General features: G+C 43.1%; 1 protein-coding gene across 9 annotated transcripts in view; it reads right to left on the minus strand.

The window, feature by feature from the left end:
- Positions 1-24,022, minus strand: part of nrcama (neuronal cell adhesion molecule a) — an 84,682-nt gene that overhangs the window by 7,679 nt on the left and 52,981 nt on the right. The window contains exons 3-32 of one of the 9 annotated variants that reach the window (XM_050036600.1): positions 23,150-23,331; positions 22,615-22,632; positions 22,172-22,277; positions 21,439-21,632; positions 21,137-21,259; positions 20,793-20,963; positions 20,300-20,356; positions 19,392-19,503; positions 19,099-19,283; positions 18,234-18,365; positions 17,836-17,979; positions 17,604-17,715; positions 15,476-15,642; positions 15,224-15,371; positions 14,880-15,010; positions 14,570-14,599; positions 13,790-13,891; positions 13,464-13,661; positions 13,304-13,374; positions 12,985-13,210; positions 12,286-12,401; positions 7,067-7,274; positions 6,391-6,513; positions 5,500-5,676; positions 5,252-5,284; positions 4,563-4,628; positions 2,363-2,485; positions 2,106-2,261; positions 1,553-1,684; positions 1,379-1,457 (exon numbers count right to left, since the gene is read on the minus strand). In XM_050036600.1, the coding sequence (XP_049892557.1) occupies positions 1,379-1,457; positions 1,553-1,684; positions 2,106-2,261; positions 2,363-2,485; positions 4,563-4,628; positions 5,252-5,284; positions 5,500-5,676; positions 6,391-6,513; positions 7,067-7,274; positions 12,286-12,401; positions 12,985-13,210; positions 13,304-13,374; positions 13,464-13,661; positions 13,790-13,891; positions 14,570-14,599; positions 14,880-15,010; positions 15,224-15,371; positions 15,476-15,642; positions 17,604-17,715; positions 17,836-17,979; positions 18,234-18,365; positions 19,099-19,283; positions 19,392-19,503; positions 20,300-20,356; positions 20,793-20,963; positions 21,137-21,259; positions 21,439-21,632; positions 22,172-22,277; positions 22,615-22,632; positions 23,150-23,243 (3,734 nt within the window). In that variant the 5' untranslated portion in view covers positions 23,244-23,331. The remainder of the gene's footprint in view (positions 1-1,378; positions 1,458-1,552; positions 1,685-2,105; positions 2,262-2,362; positions 2,486-4,562; positions 4,629-5,251; positions 5,285-5,499; positions 5,677-6,390; positions 6,514-7,066; positions 7,275-12,285; positions 12,402-12,984; positions 13,211-13,303; positions 13,375-13,463; positions 13,662-13,789; positions 13,892-14,569; positions 14,600-14,879; positions 15,011-15,223; positions 15,372-15,475; positions 15,643-17,603; positions 17,716-17,835; positions 17,980-18,233; positions 18,366-19,098; positions 19,284-19,391; positions 19,504-20,299; positions 20,357-20,792; positions 20,964-21,136; positions 21,260-21,438; positions 21,633-22,171; positions 22,278-22,614; positions 22,633-23,149; positions 23,332-24,022) is intronic. The other 8 variants (XM_050036592.1, XM_050036593.1, XM_050036594.1 and 5 more) reach the window with 8 other exon arrangements.

A 24,022-nucleotide genomic window follows, 5' to 3' on the forward strand; every position in this document is an offset into this window, starting at 1 on the left:
CTAAAGGGGATATTGCAAACGCGTGCTGTTCTGCCTCTTGCAGGACTTTACCTTTAGATACAATTTTTTTTTAAATGAAATCAATATGCTCAATATGCTTTCAGTTTACATGCAGTAATCAAAAATGCACTCTTATTTTTCAGTCTTTCCCCCTCCAAGACAAAGCCTGTTTTCATTTGGCCTATAAACGTCCTATTGCAGTCATTGCATTGCAAGCTTTACAATCTGAATCTATCTTAATTTTTGAAAGGTAATGCATATGTATTTAGAAAAAATAATAAATAAAGGAAGCTGGAGAAGTAGAAGCAATCATATTCCATGTTAAATTTCAGTGTTAATGTTGTAACTGTGGTGGTTATGGTGTTGACTATGTCAGTGAGTATGACGACATAGTCAACTGGATCAGTCGATGTGCTTTCTCCTTGCTTTTAGTTTCACTTCAGTCAGAGACATAACTTGAGGCATTATATAGAATTGCATGCTGGGTTTTACCACATCTTGTCTTACCTCTCCATAGACCTAAACCCACCGAAAAAAAACAAAGATAAGAATGGAAGGACACATGAAAAGCAATTCATGAGCCACAATGAGCGTCACACAAGACAAAGCATGCGTATGGGAACATTTAAAGCACTGTGGTATCCACACATTACATTCAGTTATAACAACTCATTTATTTCAACTCTTAGGCCTCTAAAACCCTCAGGAGTTCTAAAATTCTCAATATTCTCAGAAGAAAATGTGAAAATGATGAAGAAACTAAAACTACGTCACTATAATAGACTTGTTTTGAGGACAGTTAGCGTACAATTGAATTGTTAAAATGGATATACTTTGCACTCTACAAAGCTTTTGTTGATTAATGTCAGTGTAAAGGGGAGTTGGTCGTTATAAGAATCAACACAGAGAAGTGCTGATTTTTGCCTTGCCTCTATGGAGTGTGTGGTAATGGAGTCTGGCGGTGAGAGTGTCTCTGCAGCCTGGTGAAATGTTCTACATACAAACAGTCAAGTCAGGAAAACAATGAATAAAATGAAGAGAAATCTCACACACTACTGTATGCTGTAGTTCTACGTAAAGCTGGGGCATACACTGTACCATTTCAGATATGTTTTATTCCAACTCCTACTATACGAGTAAATCATCAAAGTTGTACAGTAAAGCCAAAGGCCACGACCTGAGCGCTCACACTGTACATCTAAAAGAAAAGAAAATGATGGCAAGCCAGGAGCAGCTGACCTGGCCATGATCCATCCTCACTCACCCCACATACACTGCACGGCAAATTACGCCCCACAAAGCTGAACTTCAGCCGAGTTGTGCAGCTCAAATCGTACAGTGTATGCTCAGCTTTAGTCTTTCCTTCTCCATCCCTCACCTGTACTCTCCAAATGTCCCATCATCCTCCTTCATAGGCTGGATCTCTGGGTCTTGGTGAGCATCTTCTTTCTCTTTCACTGTAGAATAAACCGATTTCTATTTTTCAAATTTCCATCCATCCATGTTAGTAAGCTTTAAAATCACCAGCGTATACTGATAATGCGTGCATTACCTGGATATTTGCCCCCCTTGTTCCTCTTGATGAAGCACACTATGAGGAGGACCAAGATGAGGAGAGCGATGGCGCACATCAGTCCGATAAACCAGCCCTGGGTGGCGATGTCTACCTGCCGGCTGGGGACAGCTAGAAACACACATACACACAGGGGGCAGACAAGCAGTGACTGTCAGTCCAAATCTCAATCCAGGCTGCTACAACGGTGGAATCTGTTTTCTTCATGCTGAGCAACACTGAGATTAAAAGACGCTGTAAAAACAGAAATTAAATTGTTTAAGTGGGTTAATATGCAATGATCGTTCGGCACTGTACACACAACAAAAAGTAAAAGACAAAAGCCACCACAGTAAAATTAATGGACCTCTTAGTGATGATTTTAAGTGACATGCATCAGACCGACTCGCACACTAACTACCAAACTAACTACCGTACATTCATGCCTGAATGTAGGTCTGATAATGAGTCGGTGCTGGAACAGAAACGGGATGAGGGAAATCAGACAAAAATTAAACACAAAGGCCGTCTATACTGAGGCATGCCGCCTCACCTGGCACCGCAATCAACACTTCGTCTGTGCTGTGGACCGTCGGGTCAGCCGGGTCTCTAGCTACCACACGGACTTTATAGGACGTCCCCGGCTTTAAACCTTTTATCATATGCCAGTGTGAACCGTTTACCAACTCCTTTTTCCAGTCCTCTTTACCTAGAATTGTTGTAGTGGATGGAGAGGAATTAGAATCAGGGAGGCACTCAATGCATGCACTCATGTTGTGAGATGACTGCAAATACAAAGCGAAGCCTTACTGTTTTCTACAATATACTCCACATATACATTCCTATGGTGTCCAAAGTAATCCCAACTGATCACTGCACCGTCCTCCGATACAGACGTGTTAACTGTGCCAAACGCAGGGCCTACAGGTGGCGCTGAGCACACAAGAGAGAAAAACAAATCAAGGGCTTTCATTCTAAAATGTACCAAGTTTACAAAATGCCAACCAATTCTCATTCTCGAGTCGTCAAATATCGACACTTTGTCACGCCCCTTGGCATCTAATAGTGACGCACGAGGCACCCTTTAGCTGAAACACATGGTTTATGTTGTGAAACTGTCATGGTTAGCTTTGGGCTACGAAACTAGTCTGTTGGGTTTGGAAAATAGATCATGTTTTGGGTTCAAAAAAGTTTTTTACATAACGTGATGTAAATATGTCACGTTAAAACAGCATTGACATTTGGTTCCACACAAGACACAGGTGCCTAAGTGACATTTTCAGAGTTATAGTGCCTCATTTGCTCTCAGCGTCAAGTATTGCCGCAGATAGGATTACATCGGAGTTAGCTGAAAGCCCTGTGCATCTCAAAAAGACGCTAAAGGGTGCCTTTGGTGTCAGTATTACATGTCAAGGGGCATGACAGTGTTACCTGACAACCTGGGGATAAGAATGGGCTGAAAGTCCTTACTATGAAACAAAACCTTTCAAATATTGCTATGGAGCTTACAGTGTATGTACAGGAGAGAGTAGAAATAACAAACATTATATGTTATACCAGTGTTTAGGATAAAGCCGTTACCTACAAATCTACTACACCAGAATAAAAACATTAGCCACTGTAACCTGAAGTCTTCCAACAGCAAAATTCAAGTCAAGAATTTATAGGAACTTCATGTCTGCTAGACTAGTCTGAGGTTTAAATCCGCAGTGCGGAACTTTTGTCTCCCCTCTTTGGCACTGAGAGGACTTACACAAACAGAGTCACACATGCTAATAATGCCTGCAGGTGAGCTTGCAGCATCTGCACACCCCCCAGGAACGCTCTCTTCAAGTCTTCCAGAGCAAATAAGGGCAAGTTTCTAGAGCATCGACTCCAGAAACTTTTCATGGATGCTTCTTAAGATTTTCTGCCTGGCTTCCACCATACTCCTAACTAGGGCTGCCCCCTATTAGTAAACCAAACGTTAGCCAACCAGCAAGGTCATTGGTAAAGGACGAACCCAAGGTGATATGTAAACTCATCTTCATTGGTCGACTACAAACATGACGTATCATCTGAAACATGGAAGTAGCTACATGCCCATTAGCCCACAGCGACATTAACAGGCGGCTCGCTCAGTGTGTGACGTGCACTTGTAGATAAAATATAGGCCTATATTAATGAAGGTTCATTAGTATGGTTTTGTGTTTCTCTGTAATGTAGCACAGTGTTAACAATGTTACTGATACTATTCTTTCTCACACCTTCAACTCAAACCATTGTGTTGCCCCGCAAAAAAATATATAATTTCATAATTATATTATGCGGGCGACTCGTCGACTGATGGCGCTAAATGACGACTTTTGGTCAACTGGGAAAATTCTTAGTCGGGGGCAGCCCTACTCCTAACTGCTGCTCTCTCCCCGCTTCCTGCCCCCTTTTAGCTCTAGCTGGTTGACATTAAATGCATCAGTCTGATGCTCCAGCTTGTTCAACCGCAGACACCATACATCATGACTCTGGTATACTGTGAAATACAGAGAGCTTTCCCTGATGGCGATAGGCTTAATCGGCATTGTGTGAACTCTTTTGGTTTGAGTGTAATGATAGTTCATTTACATGTAAAAGTCCCGCACTATAGATTAAAATAAAAACTGTACAGCTGACCAGAGCCGTCATTTACAAGCATTTGGCTGTTGGCTGTTTGTCCCACTATACAATACAATACACAGCAACACCATTTTGTTTCCTAACAACAGCAGAGTCAGATCCTGCCACAACATAAAAACAGGTATTATTAACAGTAGGTGCGAAAAATGGCCATCTCAGTGAGGACTTATTAGTCCTCCTAAAATAGGTCAACTGCCAGCTAGGTGAGGAATAAAAAACAGAAATCAGCTTCACTCAATTTTTGAAAATGGACCAAATTTTCAATCCTATTTTAAAGACTCTTGCTGAGATGGAGCATTTTTGAGAACACATGTACATATTTGAGGAGGTAGAGGGGGACGCAGGGAGTTGCTTGTACCCTTGTGAATCGGGGGATGCGGAGACTGAGTGATGGGGGAGGTTGGGTGAGGGGGTTCTGTAGGGCCTGAAAGAACACGGAAAAGAGTGAGACAATACACATACACAACACAGTCGTCAGCATACGGTGAACTGCAGAGCCGCTGTTTCACAAAGACAGTTTCTACTGACATGCTGAGTTAAAAACATGCCGCGACACCTCTCCTGAGATTCAGAGTGACGGGACGCACCTAGTTCAGTATCCAAACAGACGAAACTCTGAATCACAGCACCGCAGCATGCATGCTAAATAAAATTCTAGGTATTTATACACATAGCATCAGCAGGTTTATAAAATGTGTTAGTGCTGGACTGAAACATTCACAAGCATCATGCGAGAGGCTTCCAATCAAAACACATCCGTTTGAAGAAATACAAGAGGCAAAGAGCGCAAGCACAGTTAATTCTAAAAATCCAGGAAGCTGCAGTGAGTACAACCTATTCTCTCAGAACAGGACACAAGCATGGTTCGCTTGCGGATGCCATGGAAGTCTGTCACACTTAAATCCTGCTTATTCACATGGGGAGTTTTCAGGCATGCTGTCTTAGTAACATGCAGGGATAATTTATCTAAAGACAATATCTAAGATAAGCTCTTTTTTTTATCATATGGATAACATGCAGGTGCTTCCAGTGGCAAACTTGGGTTACCTTTGCCCGGCCCTACAGTGGGCTGAGTACGAACTTCAGAGAGAAGGAAAAAGAGAAAGAGATAGAGGGGGTATAAGGCGTGGAATGCAGTAGGATCTCGTGCTTTTAAAAATCACAGGAATCCCTTGTATCTGTCGGGGCACTGTGATGCTGACCCCTGCACTCCAGTAAATACCACTGATATATGACATTGACCTTTTCCTCCTGTTGGGCTACATTTGGCTACAGATGGAGCTGAAATAACTCACTTGTGTCCATGACTGTGAAGGCCTCCTCTGTGATGACAGGGCCAGAGCCCTTGATTGTCTTTGCACTTAAGTAAAACTTGTAGAGCATGCTGGAGTTCAGGTTGCCCAGGGTGACGGTGGTCTCATTGGCCAGGAGGTTCATGACCTTGACCGGTCCCAGTTCACTGGTGTTGTTGACTGCAGGGGCAGTGTTACAGAGGAAAGGAAATTGGAAAGGGAAAAGGTTGAAGTTAGGAATATAGGACGTGGTTTTCGATTTGCACAGATGCTGCATAAGGGTACAATCACATGTGAGCGAAATTAACTCTTTAATGTCCATGCTAAGAAAAAAAGCAATAGATTTTTTTCTTTTTTATTTCCTTGGGGCAATAGTAACAAAAAACATTTCTGACAGACCTTTTTTTTCCAAATATATTTCTTTTCATCAAAATTTATTTTAGTGACAAAACGCATGCAAATTAATCAAAACGCAGCATGTGTTCAAATTTCACATATAGGCCATTTCATTGCTTTCCTGTTGCTAAGACAACAGCTGTGGTCCCCGTTTACTTTCAGTCAGCTACCATGGAAACTATAAAAGCAGGTGAGGTCATAGTGTCAATGACAGCATAACTTTGGTGCCATTTCTGTTGACGTTAATGGGCGGGCACAACAAGTCACCTTGACTGATAAACCATTCCACAAAATAAAAAATAAAAAACACATTACGTGATGTTGACTCCTTTAATCTGAGGAATCACAAAGTGAGGATTTTGTTTGAGGATCTTTTAAGGTGCTAAATAAAATATGGAAGATATTCAAAGCTTCAATCAAAAAGCTCAACAGAAGTTTCAAATGTGATAAAAGGACATTAGGTAGAGTTCAGGTGTGTCAGGCAACCTGTAAACCTACCTGGCTGATATTTTAGTGTGTATCCAGCAAGGCGTCCATTGTTGCTCGCTGGTGGACCCCATTCCAGAGTGAGAGAGTCCATACTAGGTTTCATGACGTTCAGGAAAGAAGGAGGCCCTGGGACTGAAAACAAAATCAGAACCAAAGTCAGCATCTGGATGTTACACAGAACCATCCATAGGTTGTGGAGCAAAACATAAAGCTATGATTATTAGGGCATATTCACGTCATAGAGTGCTCTGTGAGGTTTCAAGGGTGTAACCGGATGGTTGCTGGGGGTTATAAGGAGAGTGCTATGGTGTTCTACTGCACGTGGTTGCTAGGGTATAGCTACAGGTTTGCTAGGTTGTTTGGGATGTTTTCTATGGACGCTCTGGATGGTCGTTAGGCAATGTCAGGGGGATGCTATGGTGATTCTGGGTGGCTTTGATCAAGTTTTCGTCACAGAAGTAGTACTAATGGTGTTAGCTGTAGCAGCTGTAGGTTGATACAACAGAAGAGAGGTTCTAATGTATTGACAGGCTGATTTTGTGCAAGTGTGACGACCCATTGTGAAGTCGGACAAACCTTTGGAACCATTTTGTGATAAAACAAAAGTGCTTTATTGGAGGATTAGTACATGTATGATGCTCCAGGCCGACAGAGCCACCATATCCGCCAACGTCAGCATACACACCTCCTTCAGGTGTCTCAAACTTCTTGCTGTGGCTAGGAGGCCCTTCTCCTTTGCTGTTGAGGACCCTGATGGTGAGGTTGTATACGCTGTAAGGTTGGAGCCCTGGCAGACGTCCCTCACTACGATTCCCACTGAACGTCAAAACCTGCTCCTGCTGGTCCGTGTCCTCCTCTGTCTCGTGCAAGCCGCGCTCACGCCGGTAGTAAACCTAAAGGAGACACACCAGGAGTTCATTAGATGTCAACCTGATGTGCACTATTATTTCATCATCAACATGGTGAGGACATCATACACACAAAGATGAAACACCAGGCTTGAGAGAGCTTTCAAGCTGTTGTGTCAACTTCCAGGTGAGGTGATCAAATTAACTCAAGCTCGGCTAAATGGACTGCATTTATAAAACAAAGGAGTGTGGCGGTGGAGCAGGTCAGTGAGGTAGGAGGGGCCCTGGTTATGGAGGGCTTTGTGAGTGAGGAGAAGGACTTTGAATTGGATGCACTGTGGGACAGGAAGCCAGTGGAGGTTCTGGAGGACAGGGGTGATTTCCTGGAAGTCATCCATCAGTCGTTTTTAACTTCTCAGTATGTATAAGTGACATGATAGTGCCCACATGAGAGCTGCAACAATTAAATTGATTGTCGATTTTTAAATCATTCGCCAACTAATTTGACGATCGATCAGTCTGAGTACATTTTTAAGGACAGAAAGCACAAAATTCTCTGATTCCAGTTGATTAAATGTGAATATTTTCTGGTTTCTTTACTCTTCAATGACAGAATCAATTTTGGTTATGGACAAAACAAGACATCTGAGGGTGTCATCTTGGGCTTTAGGGAACACCAGTAGACATTTTTTTTTACCATTTCCTGACGTTTTAAAGACCAAACAACTGTTCGATTAATCAAAAAGAATCACCAGTGGAAATAATCGTTAGGTGCAGCCCTGGCCCACAGGATGCAAAAGTCTTAAAATCCCCTTCAAATTGTTAAACTGCACCTCTCATATTTTCAGTAAGATGATTTTGGGGCATTTGTTTCATTTCTTAAATTCTATTTATGACTTTTAGAATGATATGACCCCTCATTCATGACTGTTAGTTGTGAGTCCATTGGCAGATGCTGAATTAAACTTACAGAAAGACAAGACTCTAACTGCCACCACACTTGGGGCTGTCGGCGGGATCGCTAGTGTGGACTGCACAGCTACAGGGTAAGGATCTAACCTCAACCTCGCCGTCGGAGAGGGTAGAGAAGTGGGGGCCTGACGCCTGAGGACTGGGGCTCACTCAGCACTGTGATCCAGTGACCCAGGTGGCTTGACACACTGTCTTTCCGGTAGGTGAGAATTCCATCGGAAGAGTAAAGAGTCTCACCACTGACAAGTGTGTTATGACGAATGTGTTAACAGAGCAGGTTTAGGGAATCGCTGTAGAGTCTATGAAGCTCCGGATCTGGAGCAATTCGAACAGTACTGTTGCAAGTTTTAAAGTGTTCGGATTGCTTAATGCGATCATGTTAACCTTTGAGAAAGTAGACTTTTATATTGTATTTTCAATACATCGTATAATTGGTAATTTAGGGGGGAAAAAGAAAGGAGTGTGACAGGCTTCTGGCTAAAGTAATCGATTTCAGTGCATTTGGAAGCACATGTTAAACTAATACAAAGATAGAAGAACTTTGGATACAACATTGTTTCCTTTTGGTTGGTAGACTGCAACACTGCTCATGTCTGAGAGGGGATCAGTTTGTCTGGAGGGGCTTCCACTACTGTGGGCCACACCTATTTAAAGCCACTTTATGAAACAAAACTCCCCTAAACACACATAAGCCTGAGTTACCAAACATTCGGCAAGATGCTGAGGCAGTTAACTACACACTAGTGATGTTACGTGCCGTGCCGATGCTTCGAAGCGTGTCGAGTAATCCAGGAAGAGTTTCCGCGATGCGTGTGTCGAGGCTTGTGTCATTTCAGACGAGTGCCGTCATTGACGACGTCCAAAGCCTCGCTGCCCGGCTGTACCACATGACTGATTCGGGAAGTGATTCAGTTCTTGGCACGAGGTTTTGACAGCAATATAAACCTCACGGGTTCCATTAAATATGTGTGGTTGTGATAGAGGAGAGTTTTGGTCAGTTGAGAGTAAGATAGTTTGGAGAGTTTGGAGAGTTTGGAGAGTTTGGATAATTTGGAGAGTTTGGAGAGTTTGGATAATTTGGAGTTTGGAGAGTTTGGAGAGTTTAGATAGTTTGGAGAGTTTGGAGAGTTTGGATAATTTGGAGAGTTTGGAGAGTTTGNGAGTAAGATAGTTTGGAGAGTTTGGAGAGTTTGGAGAGTTTGGATAATTTGGAGAGTTTGGAGAGTTTGGATAATTTGGAGAGTTTGGATAGTTTGGAGAGTTTGGAGAGTTTGGATAATTTGGAGAGTTTGGAGAGTTTGGATAATTTGGAGAGTTTGGAGAATTTGGAGAGTTTGGAGAGTAGGAGAAGGATAGTTTTGCTAGGATGGAGCCAGCGAGGAAGAGGAGGATTTGCCCTGTGTGGGAACATTTTGATTTGATTACTCACAGTAAGGTAAGCTAATTATAACATTATTACAGATGCATTAAGTTTGCTTATCAAGAACTGTATTTTTCACTATTTCTTCTTTTATTCAAAGGTGAGGTGTTTATTGTGTTCCAAGGAGTTGGGATACAGTAACAACACCTCATCCATGTTCAGGCACTTCCGTACCTTGCATGAAAATAAGTAGGAAACTGGAGGTGCACCCAGCCAAGGTAAGCCATTAAAATATACTGTCACAATTTTAGTATGTTGACTTTTGTTTATTGTGCAAATGAAAGACAAGTAACAGAAACTGTTTTTACATATATTGTCTTTTATCCAGCCACCACAAAACAAGAGCTCGATGACGCCTTAATCTCGATGATAGTGAAGGACACACAGCCCTTCAGTATTATGGAGGACGTGGGGTTTAGGGCATTTGTGTCCAAACTTGATCCTACCTATGTTCTCCCCACAAGGCAGGTGTGTATGGGTGCATGCATAAAGCAAAGGAGTACTTTCATTGTACATCTGATAACTGAGCACGTTTTGTTTTCTTCTTTCCTTTAGGCTGTAAAGGCCATGGTGGAGGCCACATATGACGCACCTAAGGAGAAGGCTGAAGGTGGCTGCAGTTAACCTTACCTCTGACATGTGGACATCCATTAATATGGATGCCTACCTGGCTGTTACCTGTCATTTTGTTGATGAGAACACCAGGCTAAATTCAGTACTGTTAGGAGTGCTGAAATTCACACTATCTGCATAGCACATACGCTGAATCTGATGGTGAAGAAGGCTCTTGATCAAACCCCTGTGCTGTGTGATATCCGGGCCAAGGCAAGGAAGCTGGTTGGCTACTTTAGAAGCAGCACCACTGCTAAGGTACGTTCTTTGACTTCATTCCAATTTTTGATAGTGCTAATATTTTGTTTGTGTTAATGCTGCAGTGATTGAATTAACTGCTCATCTGTATTTTTTTAAGGAGAAGCTTACACAGGTTCAAGACCATCTGGGGAGGCCAAAACTGAAGCTCATTCAAGAGGTGGAGACACGCTGGAACAGCACCTATCAAATGCTTAATCGTTTGATGGAGCTCAGAGAGCCAGTGGCCGACGCTTTGGCCGGTCTGCAAACTGACATCCCCTTACTGACCTCGGACGAGTTTAACATTGTTGCTGGGTGCATGTCTATGCTGTCTCCCTTTAATGATGCCACTGTGGAGCTCTCGGCAGAGGAGAATGTTTCTGGCTCCAAGGTTGTGCCACTGCTGAAGATGCTGGAGCAGACATTACAAGAAGATACCGCAAATACGGCAGCTGCAGTGGTGAGGGACATGGGAGACCACCTGATTAGGCAGCTGAGGGAGAGGCTCCACACCCTCCAATCCATGAGCATTGTGTCACTAGCCACATTACTGGACCCACGATTCAAAGTCATTAGATTTTTCAGTCCAACCAAAGCCACCGAGGCAATAAAAAGGCTGACGTCAGAGTGTGCTGCCATAATCAGGTCGGCTCAGACCCCAGAATCGGATCAGGCGTCAGTGTCACAGGATGTTCAACCTATAACCCAAGGTAATGAATTAAAACACTCACTAACATGATGTGTGTGTTCTTCTCAGGTAACAAACTGTGGCGCCATCTTGCCAACACGGTCATGGAGGCCAGGAGAACGCAGAACATGACAGCAAATGCTACCGTGGAGGTTCAGCGTTATCTGTCTGAAACAAATATTGGCAGACTGGAGGAGCCACTGGAGTACTGGGAGAGGCAGAAACTAATTTACCCACATTTGTACAGACTAGCCATTGGATTTTTTGTGTACACCAGCATCATCTGTGCCTTGCGAGAGGTTTCGTGTGCACATGAAGCCTCGAGTAATGAACCTTTTTCTGAACCAATTTGCTGGAAAGCTTCATGAGGCTTCATCTCACCATCACTACAACACACTAAACACGTGCAAGAAAACTCAAGCCTCCACATCTCCACACACATCCTTTCAGCACACACTTTACAGAATAAAGGAAAGCACTGCCTTTATATACACACTGCAAAATGGCTGACTCGTTCTCAGTTAGCCAATGAGGAGCAGACACACACAATGCCAGCCTCTGAGGAAGTTGCACCTGGACCACACACATGCCAGAATAAACCACTGTGTGTTTTATGTTTTGTCTTTTAATGGAGTTTATGTGTTCTCTCACATAGGCAGCTTCTGTTTTGTTCTTTTTATTTTCCTACAGAGTTTGAATGTGTGTTTTTGGTTGAACCTGTTATATTTGCTTTCTGCTTTCAGCTTTATTTTGAAATGTCTGTGTGGGAGGTACAACATCCCGGGAGGCTGGCCAATACGTGCCAAAACGTCATTGGATAATTGATAGAGTGTCAGCCATTTTGTGGGGTGTATATATAGGCTGAGCTTTTCCCTTCATTCTGTAAGAAACACTGGTTGGGGATGTGTGCTGATGTGTGTGTGTGGTCTGAATGCAGAGCAAAGTCTACGATACACTAGTTCGTGTTGCTGGTTTATTGCTTCCATGGAGTGTGTGGGTGCAAGGGTTTAAAAAAGAAAAAAAAGCACTGTGCAGACAATCAAAGTAATGGCAGTACCCCTCACACCAGGGACACCCAAAGACTCCCAATGCTGCAGAAATAATCATTTAAAAAAACACAATACCTTGTATCCCTGCAGTCTTCCTCTGACTGAGGGGAAAGCAACAGGCTCCCAGTGTACCTCCGCTAGTGTGCTGTTGTGAACCATGATCTGCACACTGTCAGGTGCAGCCAGAGGCACTGCAGAGACATATGAGAGAAAAGCAGTTAGTCAAGACTGAATTTCAAGATCCTATGAGGTACCAATGTATTACATACAGTAGACTGCGGTCGGCATGCTCCTAGTTTGGAGAAGCAGACAGGAGTACTGTCCACAGAAGCAAAGTACTGTGCAGCTGTGGATAGTAGCGGCAGCCACCTAAAATAATCAATATAAGTTGAAGTGTACGCTATATTGAGAATATATTTTAGAGTATACCATGACAGCCCTTTCCCACAGGGAACTGAAGCCGATCCCACTTTAAAGCCACTGGACTCCTTTGACGAAAACAGTAATTTTACCTTGCAGAACTCTGAGTTTCTGGTCTCCTGCTGCCACAAGCGGTCAGTTTGGACATGTTATTGTGCGACTTCGGTGAATCTAAACCAACCCTTTGAAAAACCAGTTGCACAATAACACAAACTAACCAGTATGGATTGCTATGGATAAAAACCTCATACAACTTTTGAAGTGTTGCTAGCACTACCGATCCCACTGTGAATCAACAGTTAGGTCTGCAGCTCTAGCATAAACTAAAAAGTATATAACAAACAGTTGACTCACAGTCTTCTCCAGAGTATCCAACCGTTACGTCAGGCTCTGGCGCATTGCCATAATCGTTCAAAGCTTGAACCTTGATCTCATAGGGTATGTAGGTCGGAGTTCCAGACACAACAAATTGGGAGACATTGGCCACAGTCTTCGCGGACCAGTCCCCATCCACGTCCTTCTGTCTCCACTGCACTTTGTACTCCAGACCGGGCCCGTTTGCCTGAAATCCTGTCAGCGGCTGTGCAAAGAGTTTATTTTTTTGTCAGTTACTGAAATATTCTAACTTGTCTCACATTCAGCCCAAAATAAAATATCTAAAAGGATAGCTTACTGTCCAAGAGATGACTAAATTGCCAGGCATTGTTCCTTCCCCCTTAACATCCGATGGATTTTCATCAGGAGCTAAAAAAACAAAATTATAATCAATGAGTGTTTGAATATTTTCTATATCACAGTATTTCTTTTAAATGGAGGGTGGCCATGTTTATCACCTGCAGGGTTGGTCCTGTATTGGCTTGAGGGCTGGCTCGGCTCACTGTAGCCAACGTCGTTCAGAGCCAGGACTCGGAAGGAGTAGTAGACGTACGGAGAGAGGCTTAACTGCGCTGTGGTGCTGGTACCGGCAACATCCGTCAGGTTGACCCAAACTCCGGGCTGGTGGAGCAGATCCTCGTATTGAATCAAAAACTCTGGGGATGATTTAAACGAAAAATAAGTGTAGATTTTGCCTCAAAGAAAGCGGACAAAAAATATTTCTCAAAGCATTCTGTATCTGATTTCAAGTTAGGGAAAGTGTAGTTTGATAACCATTTCATACTTTGTGTGGGACTGTTGTTTTCATCTCCAGGGATCCAGGTGAGCTGAACACTCCTGTCTGTCTGGTCTGTCAGTTCCAGGTCAGTCGGAGGGTCAGGTTTCTCTGTAAACACACCGAGGAGCCAAGAACCACAGAAAATATTAAAAATCACTCTCTATCTGATTAAAGCAAGTCTAAAGCAAGCTGAAAATTTGACCGTGAAAACAGCTAAATGAGGTTAATTTTGAATTTTATACTTAAGATTTTTTTTTTTTTTTTTCACTTAAAACCTATGGCATAAAAGTAAACTAACAGAGCTGAACTGCAGACAAACATATCACAAACGCAGGAGGCAGATTGGAAAAAGTTGTATAATTTTGTCAGTAAAGCCTTTTTATTGTGTTTAAAAACTGCATTTTTATTTTGTGCAGTTAAACATTTTCAGAGCAGGCACACCCACACAGGTGTCTTCACTCCTGGCTGATTAGACCTCTGCAGTCAGTCTCAGTCTGAGCACGATCACAAACACCTGAGAGGGCGTCTAATCAGGCAGGTGAAGTGAAAACACCTGTGTGGGTGAACCGTGAGTGTGCAGAGGCTGTTTTTCACAATCAAATAAAATGCTTCAAATTGTAAAATGCGTACTCTATATAAAATAAAACTCAATAAATATCAAATGGCACAATATGAAACAAAGAAATCAAGAAGAACAGCCAAAATGAAATAAAAATTGAGGTGAAATGAGAGGTTTTACAAACAGAATTTGATGCTACAGAATCCTAATCTGTGGTGACTGTTTACCGTAGACAATAGCTGGAGTGGGAGTAGCCTCTGAGACAGCAAGAAGCAAGAATAAAGTGCAAGAAGAGATTAGATGTTAGTGAGAGATATTAGAAACAGCAGGGAAAATTTTGTTGTAATGAGACACTAAATTAGATTACAGCTGATACCCACTGAAAAATGGTTTCAGTGCTTTTCACTAAAGACCAGATTTTTTTAGGAGTATAAATCATCAGCAGGACAATTAAAACTTTGTGCATTGTGTAATTTCTCCACACAATCCCTGAGCTCTGGTAACCTGTAAACACCCTTGAATGCACTGTGAACATACCTACGACAGTCAGCATGGCACTGGCTGAGTCCCTGTCCAGGGTGGTGTTCATGATGCAGGTGTAGGTCCCCTCATCTCCAGCTCTCACGTCTTTGATGGTCAGACTGTCCAAGTCCGTGTCCACAACAAACCTGATGACAGAGTATCACAGAAGGATGGTGCATTTTTCATTTCTCTACTGTTCAAAGTCACACAACAACAAACTATATAATTGAGCTTCATATAGAAAAAAAGAATCGCCAAATATTTGTATTAAACTGCCAAATCTAATTCGAGTGACATAATTCTGAGTCGGGTACAGCCCTGAATAAAGTCATCTCTCATGAGTCTTAAGGTCTTTGTACCTCTCGTCATCAGGCAGCTCTCCGCTGTCTTTGAGCCAGGTCATGACCGGAACAAGGGACGGGTCGTGTTTGACTTTACATTCGAAAACAGCACTCATTCCTTTCTGCACCACCTTGTACTCTGGCTGCCTCAGGATACGGGTCGGCTCTAGAGGATTGAAAAAATCTGTGTTTATAGAGGCCTAAAATCTCAATCTGTTAAAATAATATTTTTAACAGGCCCCAAACTGAACCACCAATTCTCATACTGACCTTTAACCTCCAGGTAGACATGGTTCTCCTTGATCCCCAGGTTGTTAGTGGCAATGCAGGTGTACTTCCCACTGTTAAGCGGCTGGGCCACATGGATCTCCAACGTGCCATTCTCATGGATCACATAAGGGTCACCATTCTTGATGCTGGTCTGACTGTCTTTGAACCTGCACGAAAACGGTAAACGATGTGGCTTTATGAATTGTTGGAGAAATGGCTGAACAAGCAAGACTTTGAATCTCAGTGGCGTTACACACGCAAACATGTGTACATGTGAGCCTTGAAGAAAATGTACATTGATAAAGCAGCTGCAAGGAGTTTTATATGGTTATGAATTGGCCTCAATTTAATACGGATGCCTCTATGGCCCTGTTTATACCTTGTATTAACATGGGTGATCTGATCACAAGTGGACAGCACTGAATACAAGACACAACCAACAAGACGCATTGTGATTCGATCACTCAAACAACTGCTGAGGTGGTCTAAGACGCATTTGACCACACATCTTTTGTAATGTAAAAACGAATGCCTCTCGATGCGTCCCAGACGAGGACTACGTCATCAGTGCAACAGGTGGTCACTGTTTTGGTGACTTCCCATTTTACGGCAAGTTGGACTAAGTGTTGTGACCATCCATGGCTTTGCTCGATGGAAGGATACGTGCTGAATCCTGCTGACAGTGATACCTCCAGCTGGACAGACACAATCCCTAACGTAATGCTAGCAAGAAGCTAGTGAGTGTGTGGACATAAATCTCTGTAGGGCCTTTTGACCCTCGAGCATAAGAGACATAAGCAGTAAATGAAATCTGGACACAAGCAGTCAGCTGAAGACACATAACAGACGTGTGAATGGCAATGTGCATCAGCTGTCCACTTGTGTTCAGATCTCCAAAACGCATGTTAAAACCAAGTGTAAACACGCTCTTAATGACTCAGGGTGCTTTCAGACCTAGACTTGTCTTGCTTTGGTCTGAATCAGGGACTAATTTTGTTGCAAAGTTGCATAATTGCCGAAAGTTGGGACTAATTTTGTTGCAAAGTTGCATAATTGCCGAAAGTTGGTTTGTGTTCTCACGGCAGCATTTACAAGCAGACCAGATCAAATGCTTTGCACTTGAAAGCTGCTCTTGATTGGACAGAATTTCCATCCGGGAAAAATCCAGGAAGTAAACAAAACGTTGAAGAAGACGACAACTATGCAGGTTGATTTTTAGCGCTGGTCATCATGTCCGTGTCATCAAGGTCGGCATATGTTCTAACCACAAATGAACCACACCAGAGTTCATCTGTAACCAGACCGAGACCAGGTGTACACCTGAGTGCGATTGCTGTGTTCATACCTGCCCAAAAGAACCCCACTTAGGAAGCAAAGAAACTTGAGTTCAATTGAACTGAACCAAAGAGAGAGCACTGGCTATTTCTATAGTGTTATTCTTGACGCATGTACCTGGGTCCAATTCCCCATGAAATCAGTCAAAACCATTTATGGCAGGCAGACTAGCTGCGCCTCTTGTTTACAAGTTTTGAAGTGAGTTGTACGATAGCTAGTGAAGGAACTAGGAGATTTTCCTTCTGAGAATTTTAAATCAACGTTATATTTTGTTAAGACCAATGCTGCAAGAGCAGAGGCAAAAACACATCAACCTTGGTTGGTCATTCAACAGAGAGAGAACTGCAGGAGTCAAAGTCTTGAAACAGATCCTGAATATGACCTCGTCCTCCTCAAGAGGTAGGCAATATGTCTATTATCTATAACATGCATTACAAGACATGGTTTTACATAAATATATGGTGACTACAACAAAATTGACTTTGTTTCACCATCATCGTATTTCAGTTATAAATCTTACATGCCCACAAATGGATGTGTTAGCATCACTTTGCACCCTTCAAACAAATGCATCCTCTGGCCAGATCAAGATCTTTATGACATTAGATGCTGGTGCTCATGGGAAATCTAGTTTTCATCTCAGGAAACACCGAGTTTACTCAAAGGGGCCACCAAAACAAAATCCACACAAAAGTAAAGTTCCTTGCAGTTGCTTTAAAACAGTTTGTATGGTTTACATTTTCTCATTGAATTTGCCTTTGTCCTTTATTTCACTGTAACATCTGTAACATACCATGTGATGGTTGGTATCGGTGAGCCAAAGGAGGCGCAGTGAAGTAACGCAGGGTTGTTAGTGATGACCTGGTACACTCGGTTGGGCGGAGTGAGCACCCTTGGTGGCTCAGCTGTGGAAAGAAACAACATTAGCACTCACTGTTTCTCCCCCGTCACACACACTGCCCTGTATTTCCAAAATTTCCAATTAGCTTTTGTATATTTTCACCTAAACAGATAGTTTAACTCACCTAGAACGTTGACAAAAGCGTTTGCCATCAGGTAGCCAAATTCATTGGATGCGTTACACTGGTAGACGGCACTGGACCCTGATTGGACATTGCTAAGAATTACAGTGTCATCCTCCACCTTTCGACTGTGGTCCTCGGGGGCGTCTACAATATGAGGGATAGGATATTTAGTCAGACTCATAGAAAAAACACAATTTTTCAGCACCTCTTAAAGTTGTGTAGTTAGAAAGCAGCACATAACAATTCTGATGCATTAAGTAAAACTATATAGAATACCATGAAGTGGAGTTAAATTCCCACTACAACTCTGGATGTTGATTTTTACTCTGTCAGTTGCTTTGGATATAAGTGTGCCTAAATGTAGTAGATTCTATAAAGCATGGTCTCATTTTACTCACTCTCTATGGGGACTCCATTGACAAACCAGCTAATCTTGGGTTTGGGCTCTCCGCTGACTCGACAAGTCAGGATGCCAGTCTCATTGGGGGCGAGGATCAGGTTCCTGGGAGCGCTGACCCAGAAAGGAGCCGCTGTGGATGACACAAGGAGGAGCGAGAACTTTGACAGACTGATGAAAGAAGAGCCTCCACTACTTTATGTGGCAGAATATTTAGGGATGCAGAAATATTTGTATCTATGTAAATGTATGATTAAAATGTGTCGGTTAAAGTGGAAATGGACAACTTTCCCCACCCAACAGGGTTTCCGAATGGTATTGTTGCTGCCACTGTCGCAAATGGAACCAGATTGCTTTCCATTATCTTCAGTGCCTAGCAACTACTCACAGTTTGCACAGTTACTTTGGTTGTTGTAACCTAGAGCATTACACCTAGTCCAGCCCTGCCATGCTGTGATTGGCCAGTACGGGTCACATTGAGGTTCGATGTGGTAAGGGTTAGGGCGAAGAACTCATGGTTGTGTTAGTAATAGCCTATCTAAGCACAATAGAGCAGGACAAAGTGGAACACTTATGGGGAAAAAATCACGTGTTCCACCGTCGGCAATTTACACTACTGGTGATAGTGACTACAAAAAACTGATTTTCTTTGGTAAGTGGGGATAGCTAACAGGCTAGCTATCGAAAACAAAAGCACCATCCTATCCCTGTTTTGGTTGGGCAAAGGTTGACTCAATTTGTTGTGTCGTAAATCAAGCCTTCATTCAGGCTCAGTCCAAAATTGCCTAAGAAACCTTCAATTCCCATTCCAAATAATACTTGATGCACTGACTGACACAAGAAATCCACTTGGTTAACCTGCATACCTTTGACAGTGACCTTGATGATGTGGTGTATAGTGCCCAGGTTGTTTGTGGCTGTACAGCGGTAGTCCCCACCATCAGCTTCATTCACCTCAGAAACCTTGAGTGTTTTCTTGAAGTTAAAAAAGGACGTCCTGCTGCCTGGCAGCTCTCCTCCATCCTTCTGCCAGGAGATCTCTGGAGTGGGCCTGTCCCAGAAACAATCACAACATTTTGTTTCCGCATTTCAGTTTTTGTTCTGTCAGATACTTTTATGAATACCCAAAGCACATGCTGCTACGAAGATGCACCCTTACAGGCCCTCGGCGATGCATTCGAGCTCCAGAGTCTCCCCTTTCAGAACCATCTTGGTGCTGGTGGTGCCCAGAGGCAACATGAAACCGGGGCGACGCTCCCCCTCTGGGCTGTCTGAACACGAAGGGACACACAACCAAATCAGAACCAGACTGCAACAATAAGACATGAAGGCCAGGAACTCAGAGGGTCATTCATATTCTCACGAAGGAAATAGGCAGCAGAAACACACTATGAAGAGTCATGAAAGTGGTTTGTCAAAGTGGACAGAAGGGACAGTAAATGAGTTAGTGATGACCCAACACAATGTGCGTTTTCTTTTTTTTCTTTTTTCTGTAGGACTTGTTACAAGCTGTATGAGCACTATCTCAGAATCTGAGAGGAGTAGCCCTCGGTTTGTTGCTATGGCAACACAGGGGTCTCATCATGGTGGAAAGCAACCCCCAGGGGCGCGCACACACATCCCTCAGAAGTTCAGAAGATCTTGGTTTCTTCAACATATATTTGCCGAAAGGGTCGGAAAATAGATAACGAATCAATTTTCCTCCATGCCAAAAGACGAATATCATGCTGCTTATGTGGCCATCTTGGACTATCACTGAGTGTGCTTGATGTAGCAGATCATGAGATCAGTCCTAAGTATATTTATGATAGCTGACAGCATGCTTTGAAGGCTGCTCAGAACATCTTGGGCTTGAACATGTTATCATATACAGAAGGGAACATGGATATGGCTGTTTGGCCGAGAGAGAACCTTGAGGAAGCGCTTGTTAATAAAGTCACAGAGGATAGGACTGAGGCCAAGTGTGAGGTGAGCGTGTGTGCTGGGTATGGTTAAGGCCGAGGAGTAACAACAGGGTTGGGTTCACACTGAGGGGGGGCTGAATGGAAATAAACCAGCAGAACTCACCAATAAAGAAATCAGTGAAATTGTACAAAGCAGCCACAGTCTCATTCATTGTTTCCACTGTAATATAACAGAAAGTCATAAGCATGCAAAACTAGAAGAAAAACAGGAAATGTGTTACTTCTACAATGGCTTTCCCGGCCCGAGTGTATTAACCAATGCTTTAGCTTGTAAAAATGCATGTAAGTACAGGATATTGGGCTGCTGCAGAGTATTGTGACAATTGTTCGACTGCTACAAACACAAAACTCAAAAGGTAGAATACATAAATGGTCATCAAATGGTATTGTTTGTTGGTCTCAAATGGTGGTCCACACACACATCCACCATCTCCTCTGCCAATGACAAAGTCAGCTCATAGACCATGTCATACTTATGAAACATAAAAATGTGAGGTATTTGTGGTTTTTGCAGAAACATACAATGCCAACATTTCTTTCTGGCGAATAAAATGTAACCAGTAACATTTTGGAGTTTATTCAGTGTCCTGACTTACTGTCCAGCACGGTGACTGAGATGGGTTGCTTCTGCTGGATGGTTTGTGTGTGAGGGAAGCGAGCGTAGCAGATGTAGTCGCTCCTGGTGTCCTCTGGGAGAACGTTGGAAAAGTACAAGTCTCCATTCAGAGCTTGGGACACGCGTTTATCCAGCGGTAGCCTCTGGAAGTCTGGAAAGTGGGGAGAGAAAGAGTTGGACATGAAATTGTGAGTGCAAGCAGCTTGTTTGGTTTAGTTTTACACGAACTGATCTTACCTGGGGGTTTATGAGGCCTTGTTTTTCCATCAGTTCTCTATGTTCTTTTACAGTGTGTGCAGATATAAACAAATGCGAATGACTCACTGTTATCCATCCAGAAGATGACAGGAGGGGGCAGCCCTGCAGGGGGTCGGCACTGCAGCACCAGGGAGACCCCCGTCTGCACGACGATAGCCTCATTTCTCTCTTTCGACCACAAGGGGGACCCTGCGAGTCACAAACATCAGACAAAGGTTCTCATGGCTTCCCATACCTCACAATAGTATGGATGAATGAATGAACATGGATTCATATTTGCAAAAGTGATGGGCTGGAAACTGGGACTGGGAAACTATTCTAATTTACAAAAACCAATGGAAACAATTGAATATTATCAAAAGTCTTACTGGACTGCCTGATGACAATGCTGTTGGATACGGCAGTGCCGTGCTCGTTGTGAGCCGTACACTGGTACGTCCCCTCGTAGGCCTCGGCCTTTTCCCCGCTGATGTCAATAACCAGAGTCCCTGAGCCGGGCTTCATCAGAACTTTGGAGTCTTTCTCTACGTCGAAGTGGGTCCCATTTCTCGTCCAGGAAAAGCTAGGATCAACAAGAACAATAATTATCACTGTTTTCTAGGCTAGACGCAATGAGGAAACACAAAGGTGGAAATGTCACAGAATTAGCCTGTTTGTTCAGATCATCAAGGTGCATTGTGGGCCGTCCATGCCGACTGATTGTAATCACTGATTTCATAGCAGGGAGTTAAGCGCGTTCTAACTTGATTCGGAGGCTGGTGGCAAATCTAAACTGTGTCTAATTCTCTCTGCCAGGTGTGTTTCTCAAGTGGTCTCCATGACAACAGTTGCCATGGTGATTCATATTTCCACACCGCTCCAGGTTAAGTTGTCCTCATAAACAAAGCTGATCTATAATTACCCACAGAGGACTGTAAAAGTGAATGAGAAATCGGTTTGCTCTTGATTTCTGCAACTCTCAGGAAGAATCTTGAGCATGTCATCACTTCACCAGCTCGATGACACTGTCAACTGGAAGAGTAACCAGTGAAATATGCTCGTAGTGTGTGGCAAGGACAGATGAACAAGCATCAGTGGGATGGGAGGAGCGGATTGTCTCACCTGGGATGAGGCTTCCCCTTCGCCTCACAGTGGATGACAATGTTCTCCCGCGGATCAAAGATGTAATCCTTCGGGGACTGTAGCGTGATCGTGGGGGGTTGGGGCACTGGAGAAACATGAATGGAAGCATCGTTCAGACAGCGAAATGTAAACATGACACACTGGGAGGATTACAGAATCAAGCATATGCATGCAACAAGCATTCACACAACCAAGTGCAACACCATCTGGAGCTGCAAAAAGCTGCCTGACTTGATGACAACTTACCGGTACCATGAACTGACATAAACCAAGCACCACTCCAAAACCAAGCAAGTCACTTCACACAGTAACAGTGTTGAGATAACTGCATGCACATCTAACGTTGCTAAAAATCCACACAAAAGCAAAATAAGTTAAGTGCAAAAACTCTACAAGTCACAGCAGTGTTTTAGGCAACTTACATCCTTCCAGTACTTTAGCTTTTTGTCCAGCGTGACACGCCGTACCACAGTGATAGAATGTTGAGGAAAGGTGTTAGTTTTTTGCAAGGAGGAAAGAACAGGTTCAGGTGAAAAAGTTGCATGTTCAGGTACTTTTAAGCATTTAACTGAGCCTGTCTGAAGTTTGGTAGAGATGTGACTTCCCTCTATGGCTTAAGGTTCATCAGGCAGGTTCAATCAATGCAAGAAAAGTAGCTGAAGGCATCATAATGTCACACAGGATGTGCGATATATAAAGAGACAGTTTCTCAGACTGAATTTCATAACTTAAAGACACAAACTTGAGTCCATGCCGAAACATGCAAAGCTGAAACACATGTAAACCAGTTAAAGCTTTTTGATTGGGCCGTAGACTCTGTAATGTTCATTATGACATAATTACAAAATATGAAAGTGCTGAGTGTAATTTTCTTAGTTTCCCATAGAGAATAAAGTGTTGATTCGAGAGGAATAGTTGGTAAAAAAGTTCAGTTACATTGGTTGGGACAAAACTTACGATCAAGAGGCACTTCCAGCGCTGACGTCATGTGACCCAAAAGTGTCAATAGTACAGCTCCAAAGCCCGGCACCCACTTCCTGTTCCTGTCCATGGTCTGGTGTGTCACGATGAAAACCTTTTGTCCAGATTCAACGACACGATCAGGGCGGTCAGCGTAGTGACGGAAGGCGGGGTCCACACTGCAGAGAAGAAGGAAAAAACTTAAAGTATTTCAACACTGGACAATGGTCTTTTCATAAGACTGTGCTGTCTAGAAAGTACATGGACGCAAATACTTTCGATATGGGCGCATCATAACCAAACCTTTCATCTTCGCTTTTTGAATGCAGTGTTTGATCCCAGTATTTTCTAGGGCTGCCGCCTAATAGTCGACCAAACATTAGTCGACCAGAAAGGTCATTACTTGGCGAGATTTCATTGGTCGCTTAGTCGCAGAGGAAAAAAAAAAAAAGTGAAACTGTTCAGAGCTGTGCCTTGTGAAAATAAATCAAAACTGGACCATATGGGAATTTAATTTGAAAGGACAGACACAGGAAGAGGCCACGCTCAGCAGTCAAACAGGAGTCAGGTTAATTTCCAGGGCTGGTACCTGCGGTTATTCCACAGGCTAGTTAATAACATGTCGGGCAGGAAATCCAAAGTGTGGGATCATTTTGAGAAGGTGAAGGACGAACCCAAGGTGATATGTAAACTCATCTTCATTGGTCGACTACAAACATGACGTATCATCTGAAACATGGAAGTAGCTACATGCCCATTAGCCCACAGCGTCATTAACAGGCGGCTCGCTCAGTGTGTGACGTGCACTTGTAGATAAAATATAGGCCTATATTAATGAAGGTTCATTAGAACGGTTTTGTATGGCGCCCA

Source organism: Epinephelus moara, chromosome 23 (assembly GCF_006386435.1).
Source record: "Epinephelus moara isolate mb chromosome 23, YSFRI_EMoa_1.0, whole genome shotgun sequence".
Classification (NCBI taxonomy): Eukaryota; Metazoa; Chordata; class Actinopteri; order Perciformes; family Serranidae; genus Epinephelus; species Epinephelus moara.